The 27,299-nt window shown below is 36.7% G+C and overlaps 1 protein-coding gene across 2 annotated transcripts in view; it reads right to left on the bottom strand.

Moving 5' to 3' along the window:
* LOC100888033 (scavenger receptor class B member 1) overlaps window positions 1-20,157 on the bottom strand; it is a 51,095-nt gene extending 30,938 nt beyond the window's left edge. For both annotated transcript variants that reach the window (XM_030998571.1, XM_030998573.1), the window contains exons 1-6: window positions 20,065-20,157; window positions 11,893-12,261; window positions 10,887-11,044; window positions 3,827-3,968; window positions 1,558-1,761; window positions 869-1,010 (exon numbers count right to left, since the gene is read on the bottom strand). In XM_030998571.1, the coding sequence (XP_030854431.1) occupies window positions 869-1,010; window positions 1,558-1,761; window positions 3,827-3,968; window positions 10,887-11,044; window positions 11,893-12,120 (874 nt within the window). In that variant the 5' untranslated portion in view covers window positions 12,121-12,261; window positions 20,065-20,157. The remainder of the gene's footprint in view (window positions 1-868; window positions 1,011-1,557; window positions 1,762-3,826; window positions 3,969-10,886; window positions 11,045-11,892; window positions 12,262-20,064) is intronic.
* Between the last annotated feature and the right edge of the window lie 7,142 nt (window positions 20,158-27,299).

Here is a 27,299-nt window from a genome sequence, read left to right as displayed (position 1 = left end):
GACTAAAAAATATACCATAAATCCATTTCTGTTCCACTAAATAATATTTTTTGCAAGAACCACCATTGAATTCTTTAAAATGGCAATGTGTAAATGGAATATAAAATCACTATTTCCTTTTACAAAATAGATCTTTTGCATTGCACTATATTTACCCACAGGGGTTAGTTTGATATAAATATAGAGATTGAAAGATCAAGGAAAAAAATAATTGATTAGAATTTGAAGAGGAAAAGCTAATATATCAATTTCTTTGGAAAGAATTGTTTCTCTATCGGTTAATATGAATATATCCTTACATAAAATCCATCATCATCATCATTATCACCATCATCGTCATCATCATCATCATCCCCACCAGTATCATCGTCATCATCATTCATTATGATCACCATTGCCATCATCATTATCACCACCACCATCATTATTATCATTATCGCCACCATCATAATACACCCTGGAGCGAATAACAGCAAAGCTTACCATTAGAGTAATATGAGTTTAGTTATCATCAGTCAACAAATTAAGCAAAGAATCTTGGCTATATAATGCACCACCCCCCCCCCCCCAAATGTAAAGAGTAGTCGTGGTCTAGTGGCTAAGTCACAGGACTGTGGATCACATGGTTCGAGTCCTGCCGCGGCACTAATGTCCTTTGGCAAGACATTTATCTACATTTGCCACACTCCACCCAGGTGAGGTAAATGGGTACCTGGCTGGAATTGATTCCTTGAAAAGTTAGAGCGCCGTAATGGCAGCCGTGCTAAAGCTGGGGTTATAATCAGGACTGTCAAGTTTGACAGCGCTATACGAGAACCCACTGTTATCAATATAATTATCAAACATAGGGAATAGATAGGCTACTCACCTGTCCCTAATATTTCATTTGTTTCTGGTGTCCCCCACCAGCTAAGGTCTGGCAAGCCCTGGAAGTTGACAACATCATTCAGCAATGTCTGATTCTCTTTCCCAGTATTTACAGTGTAGAGATTTAATGTTGTATAATTGAACTGAAAGCAGAAAAGAACAACAAAATCAGAATACCATTTTACCAATCAACAATCCATATTTAAAGCGTACAAAATTGACCCAATAACAATATGAAAGGGAGGCGCATCCATGAATAATGTTTTGAAGGATCATTTCTATGTATATGCATGGGGTTTCATTTATCACAGTACCCAATGGCAAGTTCATTTTAGTCTACTACTATCAACACTTATTGAAGCCCCATATGGAGGATCACATGCAGTTATAACATTTGACCTAAAATAAAATCAGATTTTGAAATAATATCAAATAAGGAAGTGTAATCTGAAAACTTCTTCGCTCTCCCACTTTACATTTCTTCCATACTTTCCCTGATAAAATAAGGTCTATTTGTTAGTCGAAAACTACCTTTACCAGACTTCAACATGCTGCACTTCCAATAATTAAATGCTTTGATTCAATTACTTTAAAATTATTTTGGAGCATTGGAATTTTTGCAAAAATTCACCAGTTTCCTTGGTCCGAGATTATCTCTCCAAGCAATATTAAAGACAAATCAGAACTCACCGACATCAGAAAGCCAAACTTCCCTTGGTCGTAGCCTGGAATGTTGATGATGGGCTGAATGAGTTTGAAAAGCGGCTCATCGTAACCCCACAGGAGCTCCTCTACTGTAAGATTTAGAGTCAGTCTCTCACCTAGCATCTCCATCAGGGCATTGGCAGGGATCTGGACGAGTGGTCCAGCGTTCCTCACAAAATAGGCTACCGTCTGCAGAAGTTGAATTGAATCTAATTATTAAACCAGGTTTATTGATAACAAAAATTCAAAGTCACAGTTGAGAGCCGATTTATTGTGAATTTACAAATAAAAATATAAACATGCAAAGTGTACATTGTGAAATAGGAAAATATATAAAAATTGATATATTCATTAGTGAAATTGATATGACATGAGGAGGAGGAGGAGAAGAAGAAGAAGAAGAAAAGAAAAAGAAGATTACAAAAAAAAACAGAAAAAGTAGAAGAAAAAGAAGAAGAACAAAGAAGAAGAACAAAGAAGAAGAACAAAAAAAGAGAAATGGGGAAAATATATGCTTAATATATATTCAGTAGTGAAATTGATATGATAAAAGGAGGAGGAGAAGAAGAAGAAGAAGAAGAAGAAGAAGAAGAAGAAAAAAAAAAGAAGAAGAAGAAAAAAAGAAGAAGAAAGAAAGAGAAACAAGGAAAAGAAGAAGAAGAAGAATGCCGTATTCCTGTGAAGGAATGCTGTCTAGACTAGAGGAGGGCAGAGAAAACGTTACAAGGACACCGGCTAATCTCAAGAAATGTTGCATCAACACAGGTAGTTTGGATTCTTTTGCTCAGCAACGTTGTGAATGGTGAATGGAGCAAGACTGCACACAACATAGTGGAACACTTCGAAAGAGCTCTTCAACAGGCAGGGGAAAGGAAAAGATCTCTTAGGCCAAATTAAAAAAAAACATGTGTAGCATCCTGCCTTTTTGAAAAATAGGAAGGAGGAGGCCCTTTTTTTTCTTCTCTTTTTTCTTCAAAATGGCCGCTCAAAATGGCCGCCCAGTACATTTTCCCTGAAAGTCAGGCTATTTTTCAAGATGGCCGCCGACATTTTTTAATTAAAAAAAAAAAAATCAGGAATAGATCATTTTAGCAGTGTTGTTCATGTTTTTTTTCTTCCCCCCCCCCCCCAAAAAAATATATAAAAAAATAGGCGGCCCCCAAAAAGGAAGCGGGCGGGGACATTAAACATGATTTTTGTTTACATGGCCTTAAGAAAGAACAGGAGAGGAATCGGAGAGAGAGCTCTAGAGAGAGAGAGAGAGAGATGCATGCTGCCGTGTATGAAGCTCAAGGATTGGTCTCTTAAGCCATTTACAGGGGTGTATAACCTCTAATCTTTTGATATCCTAAAATCATACTAGCTAATTCCTCACTAAACAACAATACTCGCTAAAGAGTGACAGCCAATGATGATGATGATGATGAGCTCTGCAATGCATATTATAATTATGATTAAAACAAATTTCATTTTAAAAATCAAAATTTACCTTTAAAGGTACTATGTCCCATTTGCAGGCCAACAAAATGAAAGGTTACATTCTAACGGCATTTGAAAGACAAAACTAATTTAGAACTTCCCTCAAAACTAAAAGGGCTTGAAAATGGCTTTTAGTGGGAAAATAACGACCATTAGTTGTCAAATCAACTTAAGTGATTGCAATCACCTAAGTAATAGTCTGATTTTCAGACCCTTTTACCAAATGGTCGTGCGTTTTGTGCCGCACAAAGATTCAATCAGTTTAACTTTGGCCATTACAAGTTGTGGGTTATTGATGTAGACAAATGCTCATGTACCTGTTACAGCTCATTTTATGTACATGTATGTTATTACAAAAGAAAAAATGATGTCAGCCAGTCACTCAATAGTCTAGAAGATAAACAGGTTTTCTTGCATTATGTGAATACTAGGACACTGAGGCCCGAATTCACAAAGCAAGGTTTGAGCTCAGACCAAGGTTTGACCTCAAACCTCCTTTTGTTTCGCCAAACCTCCTTTTGTTATTTACAAACCTGGTTTGTATATAACAAAGGGAGGTTTGGCGAAACAAAAGGAGGTTTGAGCTCAAACCTTGGTCTGAGCTCAAACCTTGCTTTGTGAATTCGGGCCAGTATGTTTAAATTTCACAGATAGGACATACATGACATATTCATAATTCCTGCAAAGTTCTACAGAATTTGATGTTGGCTGCAAAAGGGACATAGTATCTTTAAAGTTCTGTAAATTGACAATAGCATTAAGTGTTTGTTCTTACCACTAAAGGCATATTCAAGGTGATAAATCTGTCTGTTTCCGGCCCGGCTGATTTCTCCTCATCAAATGAATAGAAATATCGTGGATAAAAGGACAGAGTGTCGTTATCGTGGAAAGTCAAGTTGGGTCTGTCGAATCCCAACCTGTACATTAAAAAAGACACCAAAAAATACTAAATGAGAATGTGTTTATAAAGTTAGGAATGAAGAAATAATATGTTCACATTTCCTGAGGTTCATCAATACACTTGAAGTACGCTAAGTTGCCCAGGTTTATTCCCCTTCATGTGCCGCCTGATCTTCTTGCCAAACTGTACAATGGAAGGCTTTCAAAGTAATAACAGGCAGGCATCATGTTCATTGGAAAGGCAAATTAAAGCCCCTCTAAAGTGTTCGGAGCCCTAAATTCGCGAAAAATTCACTTAAATTGTATTATAATGTGAAAGAAGATGTCATTTAAGACACGCTTTTGCAAAGATTCCCCCCCCCCCCCCCCCAAAAAAAAAAAAAAAAAATTTGTTTGAAGACAAATATTGACAAAAGAATAAATAATTTGGGTTTTCTGTTGTATGCAGAAAACCTAAATTTTTATATTCTTTCATCAATATTCAAATTCAAACATTTGTTTTTTGGGGGAAATCTTTGCGGAAGCGTTTCTTAAAGATAAAGATGAGTTCTGGTCATGCGATTGCATTGTGAAAGAAACGGTGTGGAATCGATAAGAAATAATAATAATAATAATAGTACAGTTCTTATAAAGCGCATAATACATTTGTTAAGTGTTAACATCTCTACGCGCTGGAAAGGTTGATCATCTAGCCTAAAAGTATTGGTGTGTACTGCAAGGTTCTGGAAACATCAAAATGATAAGAAATTTGACCCAGTTTTGGTAAAGTTACAAGCACTTTACACAGTAAGATGTATACAGGACTACATGAACATGTGGCATAAAAATCCATCCCGATTTTTACGCTGTCATATGTAGAATATGAAGAGCCATGCTTTTCAGGAAACATGTTTTATCTGATGTTCTTCCACACTTGCATAATAACAATGATAACACTCACCAATTGTTTTTCACCTCTTCCCAGAACATAACCTTCTCTTTAAATGACATCCTCTTTCAAATTATGATACAGTTTAAAGGTAAAGACCAGTTCTGGTCATGCGATGGCATTGTGAAAGAAACGTTGTAAAATTGATGAGAAAAGGTTGATCATTAAATAGCAAATAAGTACTGCAAGGTTCTGGAATCATCAAAATGATAAGAAATTTGGCCCAATCTTGGTAAAGTTACAAGCACTGCACACAGAAAGATGTATATAGGACTAGGCGACACGTGCGCGATATCTATCCAGTCCGGATAGATACATGTATAATGATTTACCAAATATATCAATTAGTAGGCGGTTTCTCGGCCAAATTTGTATCATCACCTATTAGATTAGATAGATATAATGATTTACCAAATATATCAATTAGTAGGCGGTTTCCCGGCAAAATTTGTATCATCACCTATTAGTCAAAACATATTCTTTCACATGATTGGTAATAAGAGCTTCTGTTTCATTTTTTGAAAGGGTGGAGTTTCCAAAACTGGTCTATACCTTTAAAGATAAAGTTGAGTTCTGGTCATGCGATTGCATTGTGAAAGAAAGGAATCGATCAGAAAAGGTTGATTATCTAGCATTTAAGTATTGGTATGTACTGCAAGGTTCTGGAATCATCAAAATGATGAGAAATTTAGCCCAGTCTTGGTAAAGTTACAAGCACTGTACACATAAAAATCTGTCCCAATTTGTATGATGTTACATGCCATATTTAGAATATTAAGGCATTTGAAGAGCCATGTTTTTCAGGGAACATTTGTTATCTAATGTTCTTCTAGACTTGCATAATACAATAACTCTCACAAATTATTTATCGCCTCTTCCAAGAACTCAACCTTCTCTTTAAGTGAGGCTCTGAACGCTTTAGAGGGGCTTTAATTCAGTTGAAATACTGCACAATGGAAGACTTTCAAAGCAATAAACAGGCATTATGTTCATTGAAAAGCCAAACTTAAGTAGAGCGAAGGACAAATGAGACAAAACTAGATTCTGAAGTGTCTGTACTACCTCTATTGTATATTTTATCAAAGAGATACCAGTAATATCCTCCTTGATTTAATTCACCAACTAGCAACCTTTCTGAGAACAGGTTTTCCTTTTTGAATGCTCTTTTAACTCCAGCAATTCAATGCATTACATACATGCACAGCCTTCGAGGATAATAACAATGTTCTATCGCTATTTTCACATAATGTTAACTGGCTTTATTATGCAGCTGAAGGCTACATAGTATTCAACAGGTGATGAATTGGGGAGCAAATTTTTCTTCATCTCCTGTCTTCTTTTTCCCCCTGCCTGACTAATGTTATATTAGCAACAAACAAATCAAATAAAAACAGTTGACATCTTGAATTGGATAGGGGGCGCGATAGCTCAGTTGGTAGAGCAGTGGTCTCGTAATTCGGTAACCTGGGTTCGAAACCAAGTCGATGCGCTAGTGCCCTTTGGTAAGGCATTAATCCTCATTACCAGGTCCCTCAGAGAGGAAGCCGTCGGCCGTCTGGTTGCTTACTTACAAGCATTTATGCTTTCTTAGCAGTCACGTAAAATAACCACCACCACCATGTTACCTTCACTATTATTATTTGCACAAAGGATGCATACTATTTTTCTAAGGTGCATGAGGACATACACATTCTAAAGGCTCGTTCAGATATGATGCAGCAAAACCGCTGCATTTAAAAAACATTTCTGTTTTTAAAACACAAACCTCAGTGCCTACACATAAGTCCTGTGTTGTAGGCAGTTGCCACTCATGTTATATTGTGTGGCGGTTTACTCATCATACCTCAACAAGACTTAAAATATCAGGACATTTTCACAAATACTTTTCTAGATTTCATTCGGCAAAAATCATTACTGCCTTGAAGCCAACCAAATACAACATGGTTAAAAATGGAGGGTTCGTTCATATGAAACGTAAACAATTTCAGCTATAAATAATAATAATATTACACAATATATTAGGCGCTTAATACTGGTGTCTCTAAGCACACCATAGTCTGACTAAATAATTATTTACCAAAACTTATAATAAACACACAACTTATACATCTGTTCTTTATTCAATAAATCATGCATATATAATAATAAAAATAAGAGTGAGATCAAACATACATGAGGTCAAACATAGGATCAAACATAAGATCGAACAAACAAGAAATAAGAAGGTTTGCACCTCCTTTGACAGACTCACAACTGCAGAATATCATTCATGAATTAAAAAGGTGCGTTTTCAGCAAGGACTTGAATTGGTCAAGAGAATGAATATTATGAAAGTGCGCTGGTAATTTATTCCAAAGGATAGGGGCATTTACTGAGAAAGTACTAATCACAATACTGCCACTAACCCGTAAAACCATCCTTTCCTACTAATAATGTCAGGAATGCGTTCTTAGCATGGAGTCACTGTCAAATATTTAGTTAGATAAGACTTTTTGATAAAACCTCACTGTGGTATTTACATTGAAAACTTTTAAATATTTGAGTAAATGGTCTTTGATAAACTCTGATGTCTACTTGCACAAGTCTAATGTTAATCCTATTATCTTATTAAGTTTCTTGTAATAATAATAATAATAACTAGATTTGTAATACTTGTTTGGAACAAGTATAGGTGGGCTGATCCAACAAAAAATTGAGACAAAATAAAGGGTACATTTGAAATAGCTTTTTGTCTCAGCTACAATATATTCGGAGTTCAGCGTAAATGAAGCTAAAACGACGTAGACATTGCTCGCGAAAGACGGGAATGTAGAATCAAGTTTTGAGAAAAAGTCATGTCCCATAGAGAATACACGCAAAATGTGAAAAAATTAGCTTGCCTCCTTTAATCGCAAAAATACGCGATGATGCCTTTGTCAAAATGAAAAATTGTGAAAACTGGATTTGTAGAGAATTGTCTCAGCTAGAACATATCAAAATTTTAAAGAAAATTAATCAATTTTTAGAAAGATACAATCAATTTTCCAAAAAAATGCTGACGTCATAATAGGCAAATTGAAATTTTGAGTTCGGAGGCCATTATGATGACGTCATGAGTTAATTGAGGGTCAAATGAGACATGAAATCATATCTCTGATTCATACTCGCTCAAAATATGAAAACAAAATTGGGGTCACCTTGCATCCTAAAGAGCTATAATGGATTTTGCATAGGCATGTTTTTGCCCATATATGCTATGTATTACAAGAGCTCGCGCGCATTGAAATTTATGTTAAACGGTCGATTATTCAATTATTTATAGTCATAAAGAGACAAACATGGTATCAATTTGTTTGTAAGAATATGTGGAATATTATGAAAGAAAAAAAATGGCGATTCTATGGTGTCTAATAGTTTTACGCGCGAAAACGCGCGCGCATGCGCATGTGCGCGATTTTTAAAAAAATGCTTAGAATGGCCTAAAACGTATGCAAAATGATTTTGAGACGATTTTGAGCATTTCAAAATTTTGCGCGCGCATTGACGCGCGGACGTACGCGCACGCGCGCGTTATTTGACCTGAAATTGACCGGACGGATATTGACCCTGATCATGATAAATATGAATCAGAAATACCTTTTGGTTATGAAGATATGATCAGGAGTTGATTTTCGTAAAATTTTACAAAATGGCGCCTAGATGACGTCATCAGTGAAGGTCAATGTTGAAAACGTTATTGTGCTTTGTACATATGCCTATACATATGTGTGCCAAATTTCAAATTATTTGATTGAGCCATTTCCAAGTTATCTTGCCAACAAAAAAGTGGTTAGAAATAAGAAAAATATATAAATAATAAATAATAAATAAATAAAGGCAATTCTAACGAAATTATAAGGTGGTCTGTACGTTATACAGCCCACCTGATAACAACATTTATAATGCGCACATATCCACCCCAAGAGATGCTCAAGGCGCCTAACAAGGTAAGTACATTGAACGAAAATAATATGACATAATTAAATACAATTCAACAACGTTAATTACATCAGATTGTGAAATACACTACGTCTTAAATAAGGAATTCAGACATTAGATAGGTTTTCAATTGTTTCTTGTGCTCAATGTTTCTTGTGCTCAATGTCATCGTGTATTATATAATGGTGACGTTATCCTAATCAAATGATTGGCTGCATATGCATGACCAGGCATTTATTGTTTCTAACACATTCTTTTGGCATTGACCAGTCATTATCCTGGGTGCAAAGACAAGCATAGGTCTACATCAACATGTATTTTTGTTTCTTGTAAAATGCATAACTTGTTTAATTTCTCATACGGTAAATTTTCCATTTGTAACTTTGTACAGAACTGTTGTAATTCCAAAAACGACGTGTAGATCAATCTACTCGAGGCTCAACTTTTACACTTTCTAAGATGATCTCTGTTTTCAATAGGAGGATCCCAGGGGGATGGGGGATGGGGGCTGTACGTGTCTCTGACGTGTACAAAGATAAAATGTGATGAAATGCACAAATTTTCATAAGACAGGGACATTGATGCGCACATTGAGATGCAGATTACACTGTTTGGCGGCATACATTTAGAGACTTCATCATCAATAGTGATCTGTCAGTTTATGGCAGGTTCAGTGACCCAGTCAGAATTCTATATCAGGTGTCTCTCCAAGTACCTCGGTCTTGAGCCATCCGTTTCGGCATTTCAAAGAGACTTGTCAGGCTCATTATCCGATTGGGACGTAACCTTTATGCTGTACATCTTCACTAATGCACATGCAAACATTAATTATTTGTATAATAGTGCATACACCCTTGTACGTGCACCTCCACTGTCAAAACATATTTCCTTTAAACCAATGTGACGCTTTGATGGGAAGATACAGTATCTCATCATGTGTGCTCCTGTTGTTTAAAAACTACCTATCAAAACTATTTAGATAATTTGATAATGCAGTCAGTTTCATACTTAGAGACAATGCACAGAGCCTTTAATAGTTTGGTAACACATCAAATAAAAAGAAACAAGAAAAGAACAATCATTATTGATGCAATCATTCACATTCAGTTACTGCAATTACTAAATGGAGAAAAACGTGTGTGCATGTGTGTGTGTGGGGGGGGGGGGGGGGGGGAGGGGGGGTCAAAAGACTCATTTGTATCAAATAAAGAAAATAATAAAGACACATATGACACAGCTAACGGTATTCAATTGTGGCAGTTTCAACGTCTATGGTTCAGACCACAACGTCAAGTGTGTATTGGCAAACCAGGCCAAAAAGATAGATCTGCAGGGCCCCGTCTTACAAAGAGTTGATATCAATCACAACTATGTACATAAGAGATAGGAGACTGCACACTTGCGACTGATTGGAGTACTTGGGATTGATTCGGATCAATCGCAACTCTTTGTAAGACTTGGCCCTGGGAAACAATATGGACTCAACCAACACTAAACAACATGAACAGAGACAGGGGCACATACAAGTATTCGCTAAAACAGCAACTTCTGGTCGGAAACATAAAAGTGGCAGCTCACTTAGAGTGTACCAATCACCCCCCCCCCCCCCCAAAAAAAAAAATATATATTTTGTTCTGTATGGTAGAGGTTCCATGTGGCTATGAACTATATTCAAAATATGAGCTTCAAATATTACTTCTATAAAGAGATACTGTAATTTTAAATACACTCCCAATACAAACGATGTGTGAGTAGAGTATTTGACGCACCCGTACATGCCAGCATGGAATAGGGCCCTTATCCACTGGCCTATAGAATGCGGGAAAAGTGTTGTTGAGGTTGATTTTATACATTCTAGCAGTAAAAATATTTTTTGTAGGTGATTGGTTCACTAAAGTTTTCCAGTACACTTCTGAGAAACGTGTTTTGAATACTATATCGGAACAGTCACCGGTAAACACTGTTTAGATGTATCAAAGAACTAATTCCTGGTGATTTGCACTATCCTGATAATCTTCTTCAACAAGAAAGAAAAGAAAAAATGACTCACTTATATACATAGGGTCCTCTCTCGATAACATTGGGCCTTCCACCCGCTTTAAACTCTTCCGGGTTTTGAATGTCGAAAAAATAGAAGGATTGAAACATGGGTATGTTTGGTGTCTCCCATTCTACAAAGAGAGGAGAGGAGGGATCCAGTACCATCATCTAAACATAAAAATAAGAAATGAGAGAGAAAAAATGAAAAATTAACATCATTATGAACAAGGATATAAAACATATACAGTACTTAGGCTTACTGTGGCACCATGAGAGAGAGGGGGGAGGATTGGGGAGTCCTGAAAAGGACTGTTGTGATATAAAAACTTGTGATATAAATCATGGAATTTCAAAGCAAGTTACACATACCATACAGCTTTTAGTTGAAAGCAAAATAAAAAACATTTACAGTGTAGAATTGCCAAAATGTTGTTTCTACTTGTGCACGATTAAACAGGTATAAAAGTTATAACTTTTCTCATGATAAACAATGTACAGTAATACACTACCATTTTATACATATTTAGTGTGCTACTACTGTAATACATGTACATTTATGTACTTGTAATACTTGTGAGAGTAGAGCTTTAACTCCCAAACTAATAAAATGAACACACAGATATTATAAAGATGACAAATTTTCCTTTGTTGTTAATCAAATCATTGAAAAATATAATCCATCTATTAAACTAGAAGATCATTAATAGAGAATGCTATAAATACACAGTTGTCGCACAGATATACGAGAATATCTCAAGTTTCAAACAACGTTCAACACAATACTTGCATATGACATTATGAATGAATCATTGCAATGACTGTTGGACTTTGATAATAAAGTTTATTCATAGATAAATGCAGGCCTTATTTATTTGCCATTAGTCTTGAAAAACAAGATAAAATTGCACGAGGTACATTGAGGCCATGGTATTAAAAAAGAAAGAAAATGAAACAAAGTAGTATGTTTATACTACTTTTCTTTTCTCCAGTGTTATATTAAATCTAAGGTGACTTACTGTATTGATGACCCATTTGTAAATGGCCGACATCATGTACGGTATCCCAATCAGGCCCGACAGAACAAGCACCAAGGCAAGTACTATCAGGATGGCGTAACACACCCACCGTCTGGTCGTCATGGTCTTACAACGTTGCTGAATTGAGCACCTGCTGTTGTGCCCATCTGTAGATATATGGCCGTGATGCCCTAGCAAGGGTGTTACTTCATCCTTCCCGGGAGCCATGATTCGACACCTCTGTTGACACACCAGATAAAGAAGATTGCAGAGGAAGCTGCACTTGGCTCGTGCAATCAAGGTCCTACGTATATTTCAGACGTGCCTGCCGTGATGACGTCAAGAATGAGTCTTGACATGGACCTAGATCTGTTTGGAAAGAGGAAATACAATACAGTATGCTGTTTACACTGGAAAGATAACAGATAATTAACAGATAATTATCAATTAATTACATCAATGAGAAGTCAAGTACTCTTCTGTGTGGTGAATAAGCAAACTACAGTAACCTAAGTGTACAGATAATGTGACACACAAAGTCAGTCAGAGTCATGGGTTTTCTTAGGGCTTATTTTTGTTGCAAGGCATTTATCAGTGATCAGTTTCTTAAATTTGAATTGATCACAAGGTCTGCTGTTCAAGTCCAGCTGCGGCAGTAATGTACTTTGGCAAGACATTGGTCTACATTTGCCACTCTCCACCCAGGTGTAAAATTGGGTACCTGGTAGAATGTGAAAGTTAATGTGGTTGGATTAGCAAGTGGCGCTTGTAAAATGTGACTGGCTGAAATGCTCCCCAGGGAGTGAAAAATGTGCATACATTGTGTTGCGGGTACATGTAATGATGTGTTATAAATCAATAAATAAAAAAAAGCCTGAATCTGAAGACCGGGGTGCTGCGCCTAAAAACGAAGTATTAGGCGCATTATAAATGTGAGCTTTTATATGCTGTACTAAAGAGATTCTTTCCTTACATTTGTATATTATTCTTAGCTTTATCCTTCTATTATCTTTTCTTCTTTTTGTTTCCTTATGCTAACCTTTGCTTTTATCCCACCATTATTTTTTCTTCTTCTACCCTTTCCTATTTCTTTGTTTTGTGTTCCACTCATCTTCTCTACCTATCCCTTTTTGTTCTATCCTTCTTTCAACGTTTGGGGAACATTTTTCAAACAAAATTATTTAATTCTGATCTCATTCACTAGCCAAATTAGTTTTATTTACAAGTATATGTATTTATGCCATCATGATGTTTCCTAACCCACTACTGTAGGCCTATACCTTGTGGAAATTATACCCAGTTTAATTATCTCAATCTAAAATAAAGACAATTTTGAATGTCATGTTTTATCTTGTGTGTGTGTGTGTATGTTAATACAGTGGGATATACTTTGTTATAAGATGATAAAGCAGATCCTAATCAAATGATTGGTTGAGAGCGTACACGTGACCAGGGAGGTGGACCAGGCATTCATTTTGCCTAACACATAATTTTACTAATGACCGGTAAAATCATTGTATAAAACAAATAAAACATCATCTTATAAAACAAATAAAACATCATCTTATAAAATAAATAATACACATTATTTTGTTCAGGCATTAGTAAAATTACCAACACTCAGTACCTTTGAAACAGTCCAAACATCATCTGCTATTGCCTCGGGCATGTTAGACTGTTCCAAAGGTACCTTGATTGGGTAATTCTTACTAATGCCCTCACTGATGTGTGTTATTTGTATAGTAGCTCCTAATTGAAAAGTCATTACCAATATGACTTTGAATCAGTTTCATGATGAAGAGTAACTTATTTGTTTGATACCCTATTCATAATATTTTTGCCACTGGTGACTGAGCACCGGGGTCTATAAAAAGTGTTGTCAAAATTGCCTTGTTCCAAGTTTGGGCTTACAGTATGTGGGTCAGGCCATATGAACGTGCTTCTTTGGTCTTTTCCTTATAAATGTAAAACGATGCCTCGTGCTTTGTTGTATTTCCTTGAGTTTGTGTTGATATTAACACCTTTTTTATCAACTGCCTAATAGTCAACGCAAATAAATGAGAAATTGTTTTTTAAAGCTTATCAACACTAGTGTGGCAAGGAGGGATTAGACCACACAGCGAGGTCACTGACAGGTGGCTATCTCATCAACTCAGCTCTCAAATAACATAAGAAATAGAGGATCATGGGGGACCAACAGGCACCGATTGGGGAAGTTTTCTATATAGAGGGAGCAAGTAGCTACAAGTAGGACAGTGGGGCTTTAAATGAGATAACACACACATGACTTTTGACCCACTTTCATTGCTTCAGCCCAAACTAGGTTCAAGAGGATTTTGACGATACCCTTTGAAAAGCCTGCTGTTCAGTCATCCTTGGCAGCACAATTATGATAATGGATGACAGAATATTAGTTCTTCTTTACAATAACGTATCATTCAAGGACACACAGATTATTACTTTTTGTCTTTTTTAAAGACATTTTCAAGTCCCCCTTTTTTAAGGGGAGTTCTAAATTAGTATTATCTTTCAAATGTCATTGGAATTTAACCTTTTCATTTTTTTGGCCTGCAAATGGGACATAGTACCTTTAAACATCAATTTTTTTTTCTTCCTATCATAAGTATTTCCAACCCTGAAATCTTTTATTCCTCAAATCATTCATTCAACAAATTAGCCATTCTAATATGCAGGGGGTCCAAATGATCTTTCCCTGTCCGCTAAGTAGGCCTATACAAGTAATTGCAGAAATTATACCTGATTTGATTACCGGTATCTCAGTTAAAAAAAGTGTGTAAATTTGTAACCGCACGTTATCATTTTTAGTACCAGAACTGCCAGCTTCTTCCGATCAATGATACATACATAAAGGTTGCTTTACAGTTAATGCAACAAATCCTCATGATCTCAGCTATGCAAAACACGTTTTTAGAAGTCAATATTTTTTCCAAACCCTGTTCCTTATATTATTCTTTGTCTTTTTTCCTTTTTGGTGTATTTTCATGTATTTTATTCCTTTTAATGTACTTTTTTCCAGATGGTCCCCAGACGTAAATATGTCATATCTGATTGATACACGGCTGTACACATTGATAGGCCTGTTTGTCTAGCTTCATGTAGACCTTCAATACACACTGTCCTTGTTACTGCACTCCAGAGTGTAATAATATAATACAGACCCAGTACCTTGATCTCAAATTAAAGTGTACATCAATCACCTACAAAAATAGTATGTTTAGCTAGAATGCATAAAATCAACTTTGAAAAATGAATTAGCTGGCTTGCTATGGGCCATTGGATAAGTGCATACCAGTATATTGTAAAGTTCTCTGCAAACATGATGCATGTACCCACTAATGTTCTTGATTAAAAGAGGTAAACAGCAATACTTGAGTAACTTCCTGAGTAAATCATTAAATGTTATATACCTCACTTAAGTAATCCAGCCATCTGATTGGTCGAAATTGCATTCATAAACTTCAACTGTTCCTGTAAAATTCTCGGTAACCATGCATAAAACATTTCAATATTTTTAATAACCATGGTTATTAAAAAAATAGGTCAGTCTCCATGGTTACCCCATAGGTTTACATGTTAAAAAATGGTTTGAGCGATGGAGGATACCATATGTGTGCGAAGAAATGGTCGCTACATTTTACCAATTTTGTAATACAACTAGCAGCTAACTCGCCCCACGGGACATCTCGCCCCAGCATCAAAGACTGGGTCGAAATGTTCCGACACGATTCATCGATCGAGAGATACCAATGTGTATATAGTTTGTGCTCATTGTACATTTTAGACGATATGGCTGATATTTGTTCACATTCTTTCGTCCTGGCCGTTAATTAGCAGACTACTGGTATCTCTCGATCGATAAATCATGTCGGGATATCTCGCTGGGGCGAGATGTCCCGTGGGGCGAGTTAGCCCGACTCCCTTGTGAATTTGTAGCATTGTTGTGCCAGTGATCGAGTGCAGCGCAGACGACCGACTGTACTACTAGGCCAAAATGGCGGAATTAATAGAAACGCTCCCAAGATTTCAGCTTCTTGATGATGATCAAATGAGAGACTTGATTGATTCTGCTGACAGCAAGAACACGAAAAATTCCGTTAAATGCTCCATGAAAATATTCGAAGACTTCCTGCAAGTTATCAAGACAGACCTCGATAGCGTAAACAAGCTTTCAAATTCGGAGCTGGACAATGTACTGCAAAAGTTTTACGCTGGTGCCAGACGGAAGAACGGAAGTTATTACATGAAGAAGTCAATGTTAGCTATTAGATTCGGACTTCAGCGTCATTTCCTCAACTGTAATAAGATAGATATCATCAAGCATGAAGATTTTTCCAACTCGACGCAAGTTTTTAAGTGTTTTTCAGCAATGCTTAAACAGGAAGGAAAGGGAGTTGTAACTCACAAACCAGCTATCTCAGCAGAAGACATGGACAAAATCCAAGGTTCGCTTGATTTGGATGATCCTGTGGGTCTTCAGGACAAGGTATTTATGGATGTAATGTTGTACTTTTGCAATCGGGGTAGAGAGAATTTGCGTGAAATGACACTTGACAGCTTTGACATTTGTGATGAAGGGGGAAAATGCTCCATAACTCTGAAGATACACTCACAAAAAACAACAGGGCAGATAAACTAGAGAAAAGCCAAGGTGGTGTCATGATTCCAACTAATGGTCCACGATGTCCTGTTGCCTCCTTCTTACGCTACAAAGATAAATTGAATCCACAATGTAAGAGTTTTTGGCAGAGACCGGCAAATGCACGTGCACAGGCCAAGCGTGAGTTCAAATCCAATCCATCTTCTTTTGATCAATGGTACTGTAATGCACCCCTAGGGAAAAACAGCATCGGAGACAAGATGAAAACAATTTCATCTCGTGCAGGTACCAAGGCTTACACCAACCATTGCCTAAGGGCAACCAGCATCAGTACCCTACAAAATGCTGGGTTCAGAGACAGAGAAATAATGAGTGTCTCCGGACACAAGGCGGAGACCAGTCTGAAACACTATGCTATGACTAGCAGTACAGCCAAAGAAAACATGAGTCATGCTATCGCGGCAGCCGTTGATCCGAAATCAGTACCATCCTCATCAAACATAGGTCATGGTATCGCGGCAGCTGTTGATCCGAAATCAGTACCATCGTCATCAACATCTACTGGTGGTCAGCGTAGTGAAAGCCAGGAACTGCGGGAACTAAATGACATTTTCAATGAGATCACAAATAACCCAGAGAACTTCCCACGCACATGCAACATCACCACAAGTAGCCATGTAGCCACTAGTCAGCAGGTGCAAGCCCCCACGTATAATTTTCACAATTGTACGGTAAACATTTTGAACAAATAGAGTTATTTTCTACGGTTGAGTTATTTTCTACGGTTCTACGGTTGAGTTATTTTCTACGGTTCTACGGTTGAGTTATTTTCTACGGTTCTACGGTTTATTTTCTACGGTTCTACGGTTGAGTTATTTTCTACGGTTCTACAGTTGAGTTATTTTCTACGGAGTTCTGAGTTCCTGTTCTGAGTACCTGTTCTACCAGTTGATTGGTAAGTTGACTCTTCAGTATATAAAAGTATTAATGACTGCTTTGATATTCGAGAAATAGTTGTTTTTATACGCTCTCGGGAAGGTTACAATTGTGCTATTGCCCTCGGCACGCCTCGGGCAATAGCACAATTGTAACCTTCCCTTGAGCGTATAAAAACAACTATTTCTCTCAAAGCAGTCATTAATACTATATTATTACCGTACTCTGATCCTATTTGCATTTGCAACTCGCTACAGAACATTTCCTATTTCCTAAACATATTGAAAAGCGGTAGCACACATGTACATTTATAGGCCTTAAACATGTAAAGTACATGTAATACAAATTTATCTCTCACCAATATAGATTAAAAATAATCATCCAAAAGTCACTGTCAAACTCAAATAAATCCTCTCTCCTAAGTCCTAAATCTCCAACTAAAACTAACAGAGCACTAAATAATGGCAACTAACTCAGAAGAAGTCCAGTGTAGGTCTGTCTGTTGTATTGTAGGATGCTATGCAGCATCATTCTGAAGATTTTTGAGCAAAGTATATTGAAATGAAATACACCATAAAGCACTAACTAATAGGATTTAACAGTAAGAATGAATATTCAAAAGGAAAGAAAAAGATACCCAAGGAAAAGCAAAAAGTGGACAAAGGAAAAAACCAGGGACCCGTTTCACAAAGCCTTCTTTCAATGACAAAAATCAGTAACAAATCTGCTGATAACCAATCAGAAGCAAGGATTTCAGTGGCTTATTACAAAAACTGTCATTTGTCTCTGATGACAAGATTTGTGAACCCCCCCCCCCCCCACTCTGTGAAATGGAAGACTTGGTATGCAGAGAGGAGCTGAATGGAGGAAGGAATTGGGTTGAGTAATTGAAGTAAATTAATATATGTAAGTGAATAAGCAAATGATATGAAATGAATATGTATAGGGAGAAAAGATTTTTTTTTAAATATATAATTGTCACAAAATACAACTATGGAAGGAGTCTAATTTTAACTCTTACACACATAATGTTAAAGAAAGCCAACATTAAAAATGTGCATGTATTCTACTTAAACTTAATTGATACTGTAACTCCTTATTATTCTGACTTATCGGTTTGAAGTTTAGTAGAAATATTATCAGCTCTGCCCTTCACTTATCAGTTTAATCGCATCCTCTTTATCAAACAGGAAACAGCCAAGTTGTGACTATGATAACATGGCTACAGTAAGTCTTGGTGAGACACAATTTACTTGCAATTCCATGCACATTTTATAAAGCTTAGTACAATTGAAGTGGATTTTTGCCATCAGAGTTTTGAGGCTCCCAACACTTTAGGGATGCTTTAAAGGCCGGCTGTCCTAGTTCAGCCAGAAGGGATAAGACCATACAGCGAGGTCACTGGACAGGTGGCTATCTCATTAACTCAGCTCTCAATTAATATAAGAAAAAGAGGAACATGGGGGACCAACAGGCACCGACTGGGGAACATGTAGGACAGTTTGGCTTTAATAAAGAAGAACACTCCACAAGTTGATAAACTGACCTACTCTTATGAATGCAGCTCAAGGGATTTAGATATAGCCTGGCCAGGACGATGTTTACGTTTAGGGATTAAGAATGGATTAAAATGTACTGTAAGACAGATAACTCAAGTTCAAAACGATCCCCTCAAAAATGTTCAGCTGTTTGAGTTTTAGTATTGATACCTCTCCTGTTATTATATTTTACATTGACATTATTGAAAGGTCTGTTTATTTATTCCCCTTTACAATGATGCCTAATTTATAATGATTAAAGTAATTGTTTGTTCGTTTTTTGGTTTGTTTTAACTTTCTGTATAAAATTAAAAAGACAACATGCAATAAGTAAAACAGTATCGAATAACAATTACTTAACGGCTGGGTAGCCCATATTCAGTGGTATCGTTATGATGCCGCTGGTCTTCCATGGGGACCAAAAATGGTACAGTAAAACAATACAAAATTACACAATATTGTATTAGTAATCAAGGAATGTGCAGTACACCTGAATATAGAGCTAAGTAGAAAGTGAAAAGTAGAAAGTGAAATGTAGCAAAATTCATTGTTATTGTCAATAATAAAGTCTTCTTTTGTCTGGACTTTGGGTTGTGTTTTGAAGGAATAACAATTATTTGTAATGCTTCACTTACGACTTGGCCCTATCTTGTGAAAATGACACTGTGCTTTAATAGGTCTAGAAATCTACTCGAACTTTGATGAGATTACAGCACACTTACTCTTTAGAATATGATTAAGATGAGAGCAAGCATTATGGGAATACGACAGAAAATTATTGTCAATTTCAACTTTCAAGTGAAATGTTACGATACGCAGATATGGGTCTCCACATCACACTGCATAGTCAGTAACCAGCGCGCGGCTCACGAGTAAACACTGTGCAAGCCACCCGGCCGGTTGTGCCTCAACTTCTGCGAGCACAACCTGTACACTTTCGCTACCGCGAAAGTATAAGTATGACTAACAATTCTTCCATCTGAATTCAACTTACAGATTGAAAGTGGGTCTATCGGTACCCTCAATCTTTTGATTTCTAAAGCGGTGATAGTTAATAATTAATAAATCTTTAATACTCACGATATCGGCCACTGCACTGGGCTTGTTTGGGTGCAGTCGGCGACTCGACGTGTAATTTTAGTACAGTCAATTAATAAACCTCACACATGCATGGTATAGTACAGTGCACCTATCGTCATCGACCTCGTAGGCCTAGTATAGGGTATATGTTTCAAGACCATAAACATATACACGGCCGTACCGCGGCGGTGCGTTACGTATGTTGCTAGGCTATAGGGGCGAGGCCGATGGCTTGGGCGAGGCCGGTGTCTGATTGGGGATTGGCTATATAGGGGGAACGAATCGACTGAAATCACCTTATCCTCAGGATAGATTTTTATTGTTGATGTTGGAAAGATTACATGTTAAAAAAAAATAAGCTTCATCTTATAATTAATCTTATTGACAGACCGATTTTTTTTTCGTAGCTGTAATCGAACCCTCGTACATAATGTGTTCGGGGGGGGGGGGGGGGTGTGTTTCATCAACTAAAATCGATTTCGATTTTAAGATCAATTTTAGGGCTTAGTGAAACACCCTCAGGATATGCACAAGGGTACCTTTACAATTATATTGTCCTGAAAACAGCAAGAAAATATTGATAGAAATAGAATGAATAGGACAAAAAAATGTGATTTTTTTTTTTTTTTTTTTTTTTTAATTATTTATTTTTATTCATGGTAATCTTCAGGACAAAATAACCAAGCAAAACTCGGAACAGATGTAAATTAGGGCAGGGGCGGCGGAGCGACTTCTAAAGTGGGGGGGGGGGGGTACCTACAAAAAGGGCACTATCAGGAAAAATGGCACCTACAACAATCTCAAAACGAAAATAGGCCTATACTATTTTTTTAGACATTGGTATATAGGCCTACCCCTATATTGTCATAACATTATCAGATTTTATTTCAATATTACAATTTTTGCTTCTCTTTATACACCATACAAGATATTGCTTAAGTATCATTTTTAGCAGTTGGGTGTGATCCCGCCCCCCATCCACTCAGTGTTATTTAGGGTACGCGTATGCTCGTTCCCTCTTTTTGAAAGCACCCCCTATCTGAGGACTGCCAACATTTCCTAACCCCCCTTTTGCGGGCTTTTCGCGAGCTTTTCCTGCCTTGGAGACCCCCCTAAATACGGAAAAATGCTCAATGTACCCCCCTAAATTCGGAATAATTTCTCAGGAGTCCAAAGAGATGAGAGAAAAAAAAAAAAACACCCACTGTTAACACTGAGGCTACCGGGTGTAAACGAAACATTATTCCATCCCCATTTTGTACATAAATGATACAAATATCCACGTTAAAAATTCTCATTTTTATCATCACTATACTTATGGTCAATCATTCACTTCAAGAGATCAACCAATAGCAAACTCGGAAACAGTAGTTATAACAAATATTGACTGAATCATCATTGATTCCAGTTTTTGTTTTTACTTGCAAGACCTACTGTCTGGAATAAAATATTTTTCGTTCTATAAGTCAATGACGTAAAGAAAGAGAGAGGGAAGGAGGGAGAGAGAGAGAGAGAGAGGGGGGGGGGGGAGAGAAAGCATGGTCCAGTGTTCTTTAACATTATTAAACCTGGTATTAAACATGAATTTATCTGCCATGTGACGCTATACATAAAATAATAACACAATGTTGTTTTTTGTTGTATATAGATAACTTTTTGGCTTGTACCCAGTTTCTTTACAACAATTGAAACTTCTCCCAGGAGGCCGAACGTTTAAACAAAAAGTGTTGTTTAATGTCATTCTGTCATTCAGGGGCGGTATTTTGAACATTGTTGTAAGTTTTGTGTTATCTTTTGTTGTATCTTCCAGCTAGAGATAACACAGCGCTAATAGTGTTGTAAGTTGGTATTCTGAACATTGTTTTTATCCCTGTGTTATCTCTTGAAGGACCGCCTTTATCTTATCAAGTTTCAAGTTTCAAGTTTCAAGTTTATTTATCTTTCTTTCATAACACACATTGCAAATATGACATGAATATAAAGGAGTGAACAGAATATGGCGTTACAATAGAAAGATGAGGTGACCTTGGTTGAAAGCAAGGCTTGTGGATTTAAGGTCCCTCATGAGTAGTTCATGAGTATGTCCTAAAAGAACAAACTCGTCAGATAAGAATAATGTGTACATTTAAATGCTTACAAAACTAAACTAACTAAACAACTGATAAAGTATTAAACATAAATAAGTACAATAAAATCTACTGGGTACTAAATAATGGTTATAAACAACTGGAACAGGAATATACTACGAGCAACAGGAATGAAATACAGACAAAAACTAAACAAGACAAACAGATGAAAGGATGTTAAAAACGGGAGTAGAATTAGCTGACCTATATAGCAAATAATTTTCTTAAATATTGATCACAACTATAAATCTAGATGATATCGACTCAAATACAGTAACTTCAGTTTGCGCTTAAATACATAAATACTGACCGATTGCGCTATTCTTGGTTCAAGGGAATTCCAAAACCTAGGTCCAGTGGACCCCAAAGTAGTAAGGGCAAATTGCGTTCTAACAAGAGGTAAGTGATATGCTTGCGCCTGTCGTGTGGAATAACTATGAACTTGGTTATTTTTCTTAAATATTCCAGCCAAGGCCACTGGCAGTAGACCTGCATTCAATTCATACATTAGAGCTCCTAGTTGTAAACGATAAATATCTTCAACTTGAGAGCTCGTCACATGACCAGAAATATTTGACCTATTTTTAGAAAGTACTATTATGAGAGTACTATTTTGGTTTACTATTTGGGAGTTGAAAAAATGTGAATTCTTTTTTTTTAATTGAATCAATTTTATTTTTCAAATCTTAATTTAATGAAAACAAAATATTTTAAATCTTTTTAGATAAAAATTGACATTTTTTTTGTTTTAACATTTTTTTTTCCAAAATTTTTTTTTTTTTTTTTTTTAAACAAATTTTTGATGCAGGATATAAAACAAATATACCATGCCTTCTATTCGAGGTACTGGTTAAACTATGGGCCTCGGAGACTCCAAAAATCACGCTTTCACTATATTGGTTTATGATGAGAGCATTAAAATCGTCATATCCTAGCATGTAATATCTTTAAAAGTTCTCATCTGTGATGTTTCCGGTCAACACACAATCTTCTTCTAACTCGTCTATTGGCACGAAGTTGGTTCTGGCCAAAAAATATTGCTGCCATTATATCACCACGAAAGATACAACAACCCCCTACCTGTTGTAAATATTGTTGTAAATACCATGCAAGATGAGATAAGATAAAAGATACAACAACTTTCAGAATACCAATTATCTCCACATAATTATTATCTCCCGTGCGCTTATGCAAATGAGGATTAAATGCCACTTTATTAATAATACGCACAATACAAGCACACCAAAGTATGAGCGCAGGCGCCGTCAATAAGATGAGAGAAAAGATACAACAAAAGATAACACAAAAGTTACAACAGGGTTCAGAATACCGCCCAGATAGCATTGTAGAGACAATGAACAAATAAGAAAGAATGTGAAAAACCAAAAAACGGCATAAAACACCCGGAAGCGGAAGGGGAGTTTTTCAAAACTCCCCCCCCCCCCCCTTCTCTGCGCGCCTGCCCCCGAAGTCTCGAAAGACTAAATTGCTACCCCATGTCATGGATATAATGAACGAGGAACAATGGCAAACATTATTTATTGTTGCTAAAATTCAGCAACAATGAAAACTCCCATGGGACAAAAAGCTAGATAAAACTATGTGATCGACAAAAATATAGTTGTCTCGAAAACATTCAGAAAACATTGGAAATAGAATGAATAAGATATAAATGTGGTAATGGCAACCGAGGATGACGAAGTTTAATGAAATTGGATGCGAAATGATGAAATCAATTGGACCTTAATCTTCCGAACACATGGAAGTTCTGAATATGTGAATAACATTATGGAGCACTGTGGTATATTGGTGAGGACTCTTTGACTTTCATAATTATACAGATTTGTTCCTTGGTCAATGCTACTGCTTACATCCTTGAGCAATACCCTGGATAGAGTAGACCAAATTGCCACTGTCATGTGATACGACTTCGCATACATTTCTGCTTATTTTGCTAAGCAAGAGTCGGGAACAATAATAGCGATCGATCAGTGGGTTGCCCCCCCCCCCCCCCCCCCCCCCCCCCCCCCCGTCACCAGCCTCTTTCTCGATCATTATACTCCCTGGTACTGTGCTCACTTGCATGCCCATCCCAAATCCTGTCAACGTACATCAAGTTAATTTATTTATTTCATTTTATTTGTTTACCCTATTGGTTTGAACAGTTCACCGAACTCATAATCAGCTTTTTCAAAGTCAAGGTCATTCAGGTTCTCTCAAAGTGCAATTCAAGTATTTCGGAACTAAAAACAACAATTTGTAATCAATGTATGATATACCGTTTTGGCATGTATAAGGTTTATTGCTGCCAAAGTTAGATTCTTATCATGGCTATCGAAACTTGAAACGATTGGCGTTCTATAATGTTCCCGCGGCGGCAACTCTTATCTCCAAAAGGCTTCTGGAAAAAAGGGAAAAAAATGTGGTTAACGCACTTTTATTCAGGAGTAAGAAAGTCTGTACCCTACAAAACTACAAAACAAATGACATATAATTGTTATTCTCTCTAGCATGCACCCACTCCCCGCTAGAATGAATTCGCCACTGATCCTATTCATATTTATCAGAAACTTCAGAGTTCGAACTATTTAAGAATCATGTTCTGACAGTAAAAGGTGATTTTTATAGTGATTTATGAGTATTCATAAAAGTTCATATACACCGGTAATAATAATAATGATAAAATGTCATACTTATATAATGATAGCACATTGTCCCTAAATGTGCTGATATCAGGCGCGTAGCCAGGGGGGCGGTAGGGGCGGTCGCCCCCCAAAAACGCCGGCCAAAAAGAGAGAGAGAGAGAGAGAGAGAGAGAAAGAAGAAAGGAAGAGGACATAGGAAGAAAAAGGATTAAGAGTCGAGAACGGTACAACGAATCGCCTTCTTTCTCTATAACGTCAAGGCTTTCGCGCACCCAACCCCCTAGGGAGCGCGCTATACGCGCGCTCTGTAAGTGATTCGCACGCTTTGCGTGCTCACCCAGGACCAAAATCCAATTGAAACCAGTTGAAATCTCCAACTGGTTTCAATTGGTTTCAACTGGTTTCAATTGGTTTCAATTGGTTTCAATTGGAATAGAAAATTTCCAGTTGAAACCAATTGCCGAACTGGAAAATATTGTTATGGGTACTCATTTCCAGTTCAAACCAATAAGAAGTGCAACTGGAACCAGTAAGGTAATTTTTCCAGTTACTCAATTGGTTCCAGTTAGAAGTCATTTCCAGTTACCCAACTGGTTCCAGTTAGAAGTTCAACTGGAAACAGTAAGATGATTTTCCTGTTACTCAATTGGTTCCATTAGAATTCATTTCCAGTTACCCAACTGGTTCCAGTTAACATTCATTTCCAGTTAGAAGTCATTTCCAGTTACCCAACTGGTTCCAGTTAGAATTCATTTCCAATTACCCAATTGGTTCCAGTTAGAAGTCATTTCCAGTTACCCAACTGGTTCCAGTTAGCATTCATTCCAGTTAGAAGTCATTTCCAGTTACCCAACTGGTTCCAGTTAGAATTCATTTCCAGTTACCCAACTGGTTCCAGTTAGAATTCATTTCCAGTAACCCAACTGGTTCCAGTTAGCATTCATTTCCAGTTAGTAGTCATTTCCAGTTACCCAACTGGTTCCAGTTAGAAGTCATTTCCAGTTACCCAACTGGTTCCAGTTAGAATTTATTTCCAGTTACCCAACTGGTTCCATTTAGAAATCATTTCCAGTTACCCAACTGGTTCCAGTTAGCATTCATTCCAGTTAGAATTTATTTCCAGTTACCTAACTGGTTCCAGTTAGAATTCATTTCCAGTTACCCAACTGGTTCCAGTTAGCATTCATTTCCAGTTAGAAATAATTTCCAGTTACCCAACTGGTTCCAGTTAGAATTCATTTCCAGTTACCCAATTGGTTCCAATTGGAAATATTTCCAGTTACCCAACTGGATCCAATTGAAACCAGTTAATTTGCATATTATATGCTTGTGTGCAGATCAACGTTTTATGTAATTTATTTTGATTTACAATGTACTTATTAATTAATTTTCATTTGCAAGTAATGCATTTGTTTTAGATAAATATAAAGATTAATTAGCAATGATAAGCATGTTCATTTGTAACATATTTTTGTAATTACACAGATTAAAAGTTGATGAGTAAAACACTAACCATGTACAAAATACATCAATTACAAACATATATAATGGCAATGCCTTCCTTGTTAAGTATATTATATGGTCTGCATATTATAATGCCCTTTACATTGTACTTAATGTAGACACATATAACAATGTTTCTGTGTTGACATGAGCGATAATTAGTGCAAGAGCTAATTAACTTATAACTAATTAAGTTTATGCCAATTACTGTAAGTTTCAATTGGATCCAATTGAAACCAATTGAAACAAGTTGAAACCAGTTGAAGCCAACTGGTTTCAATAGGGAAATTGGAACAACTGGTTCCAGTTGAAACCAATTAGGCAACTGGAACCAATTGGTTTCAACTGGAACCAGTTAGCAATTGGTTTCAACTGGTTTCAATTGGAACCAGTTGGCAATTGGTTTTCAACTGGTTTCAATTGGAACCAGTTGTTCCAATTTCCCTATTGAAACCAGTTGGCAACTGGTTTCAATTGGTTTTGCTCCAATTGGTTTCAACTGGATTTTGGTCCTGGGCACTACCGCCCCCCTAAAATAAAATCCTGGCTACGCGCTTGGCTGATTTGTACAAATCGGCAGTTTTTTTCTTCAAAATATCTGCCGATGCAATCCGTCTGCCTCAAACTGCTTGGTCTTTGTTTGTTTGTATCCATTACCTCGATGTATGCGTCATAGACAATTATCATGAACATGTCATTAACCCCAAAATTCTAATTCTGTACCGATCCATTTCCCAAATATAGTCACGTCTATTAGACCAGTTTGTATATTGATGATCAGATAAAGATGAGATATTAGGTAAATAGACAACATAAAAGGCAGATGGAATTAATAATCAGGTACTACGTACAACACTTTAAAAAAAAAATGAGTAGATAGCTGATAATACATAAACGTACTCAATTTGCTTGAAAAGTGTACCATGTTTTTTCTATAAAGTTGAATATGTTTTAGAATATA

This window comes from Strongylocentrotus purpuratus, unplaced genomic scaffold, assembly GCF_000002235.5.
Source record: "Strongylocentrotus purpuratus isolate Spur 01 unplaced genomic scaffold, Spur_5.0 spur5_scaffold_5, whole genome shotgun sequence".
NCBI lineage: Eukaryota > Metazoa > Echinodermata > Echinoidea > Camarodonta > Strongylocentrotidae > Strongylocentrotus > Strongylocentrotus purpuratus.
Note: the sequence above shows the minus strand (reverse complement) of the source record. Positions and strands in the feature narration are given on the sequence as shown.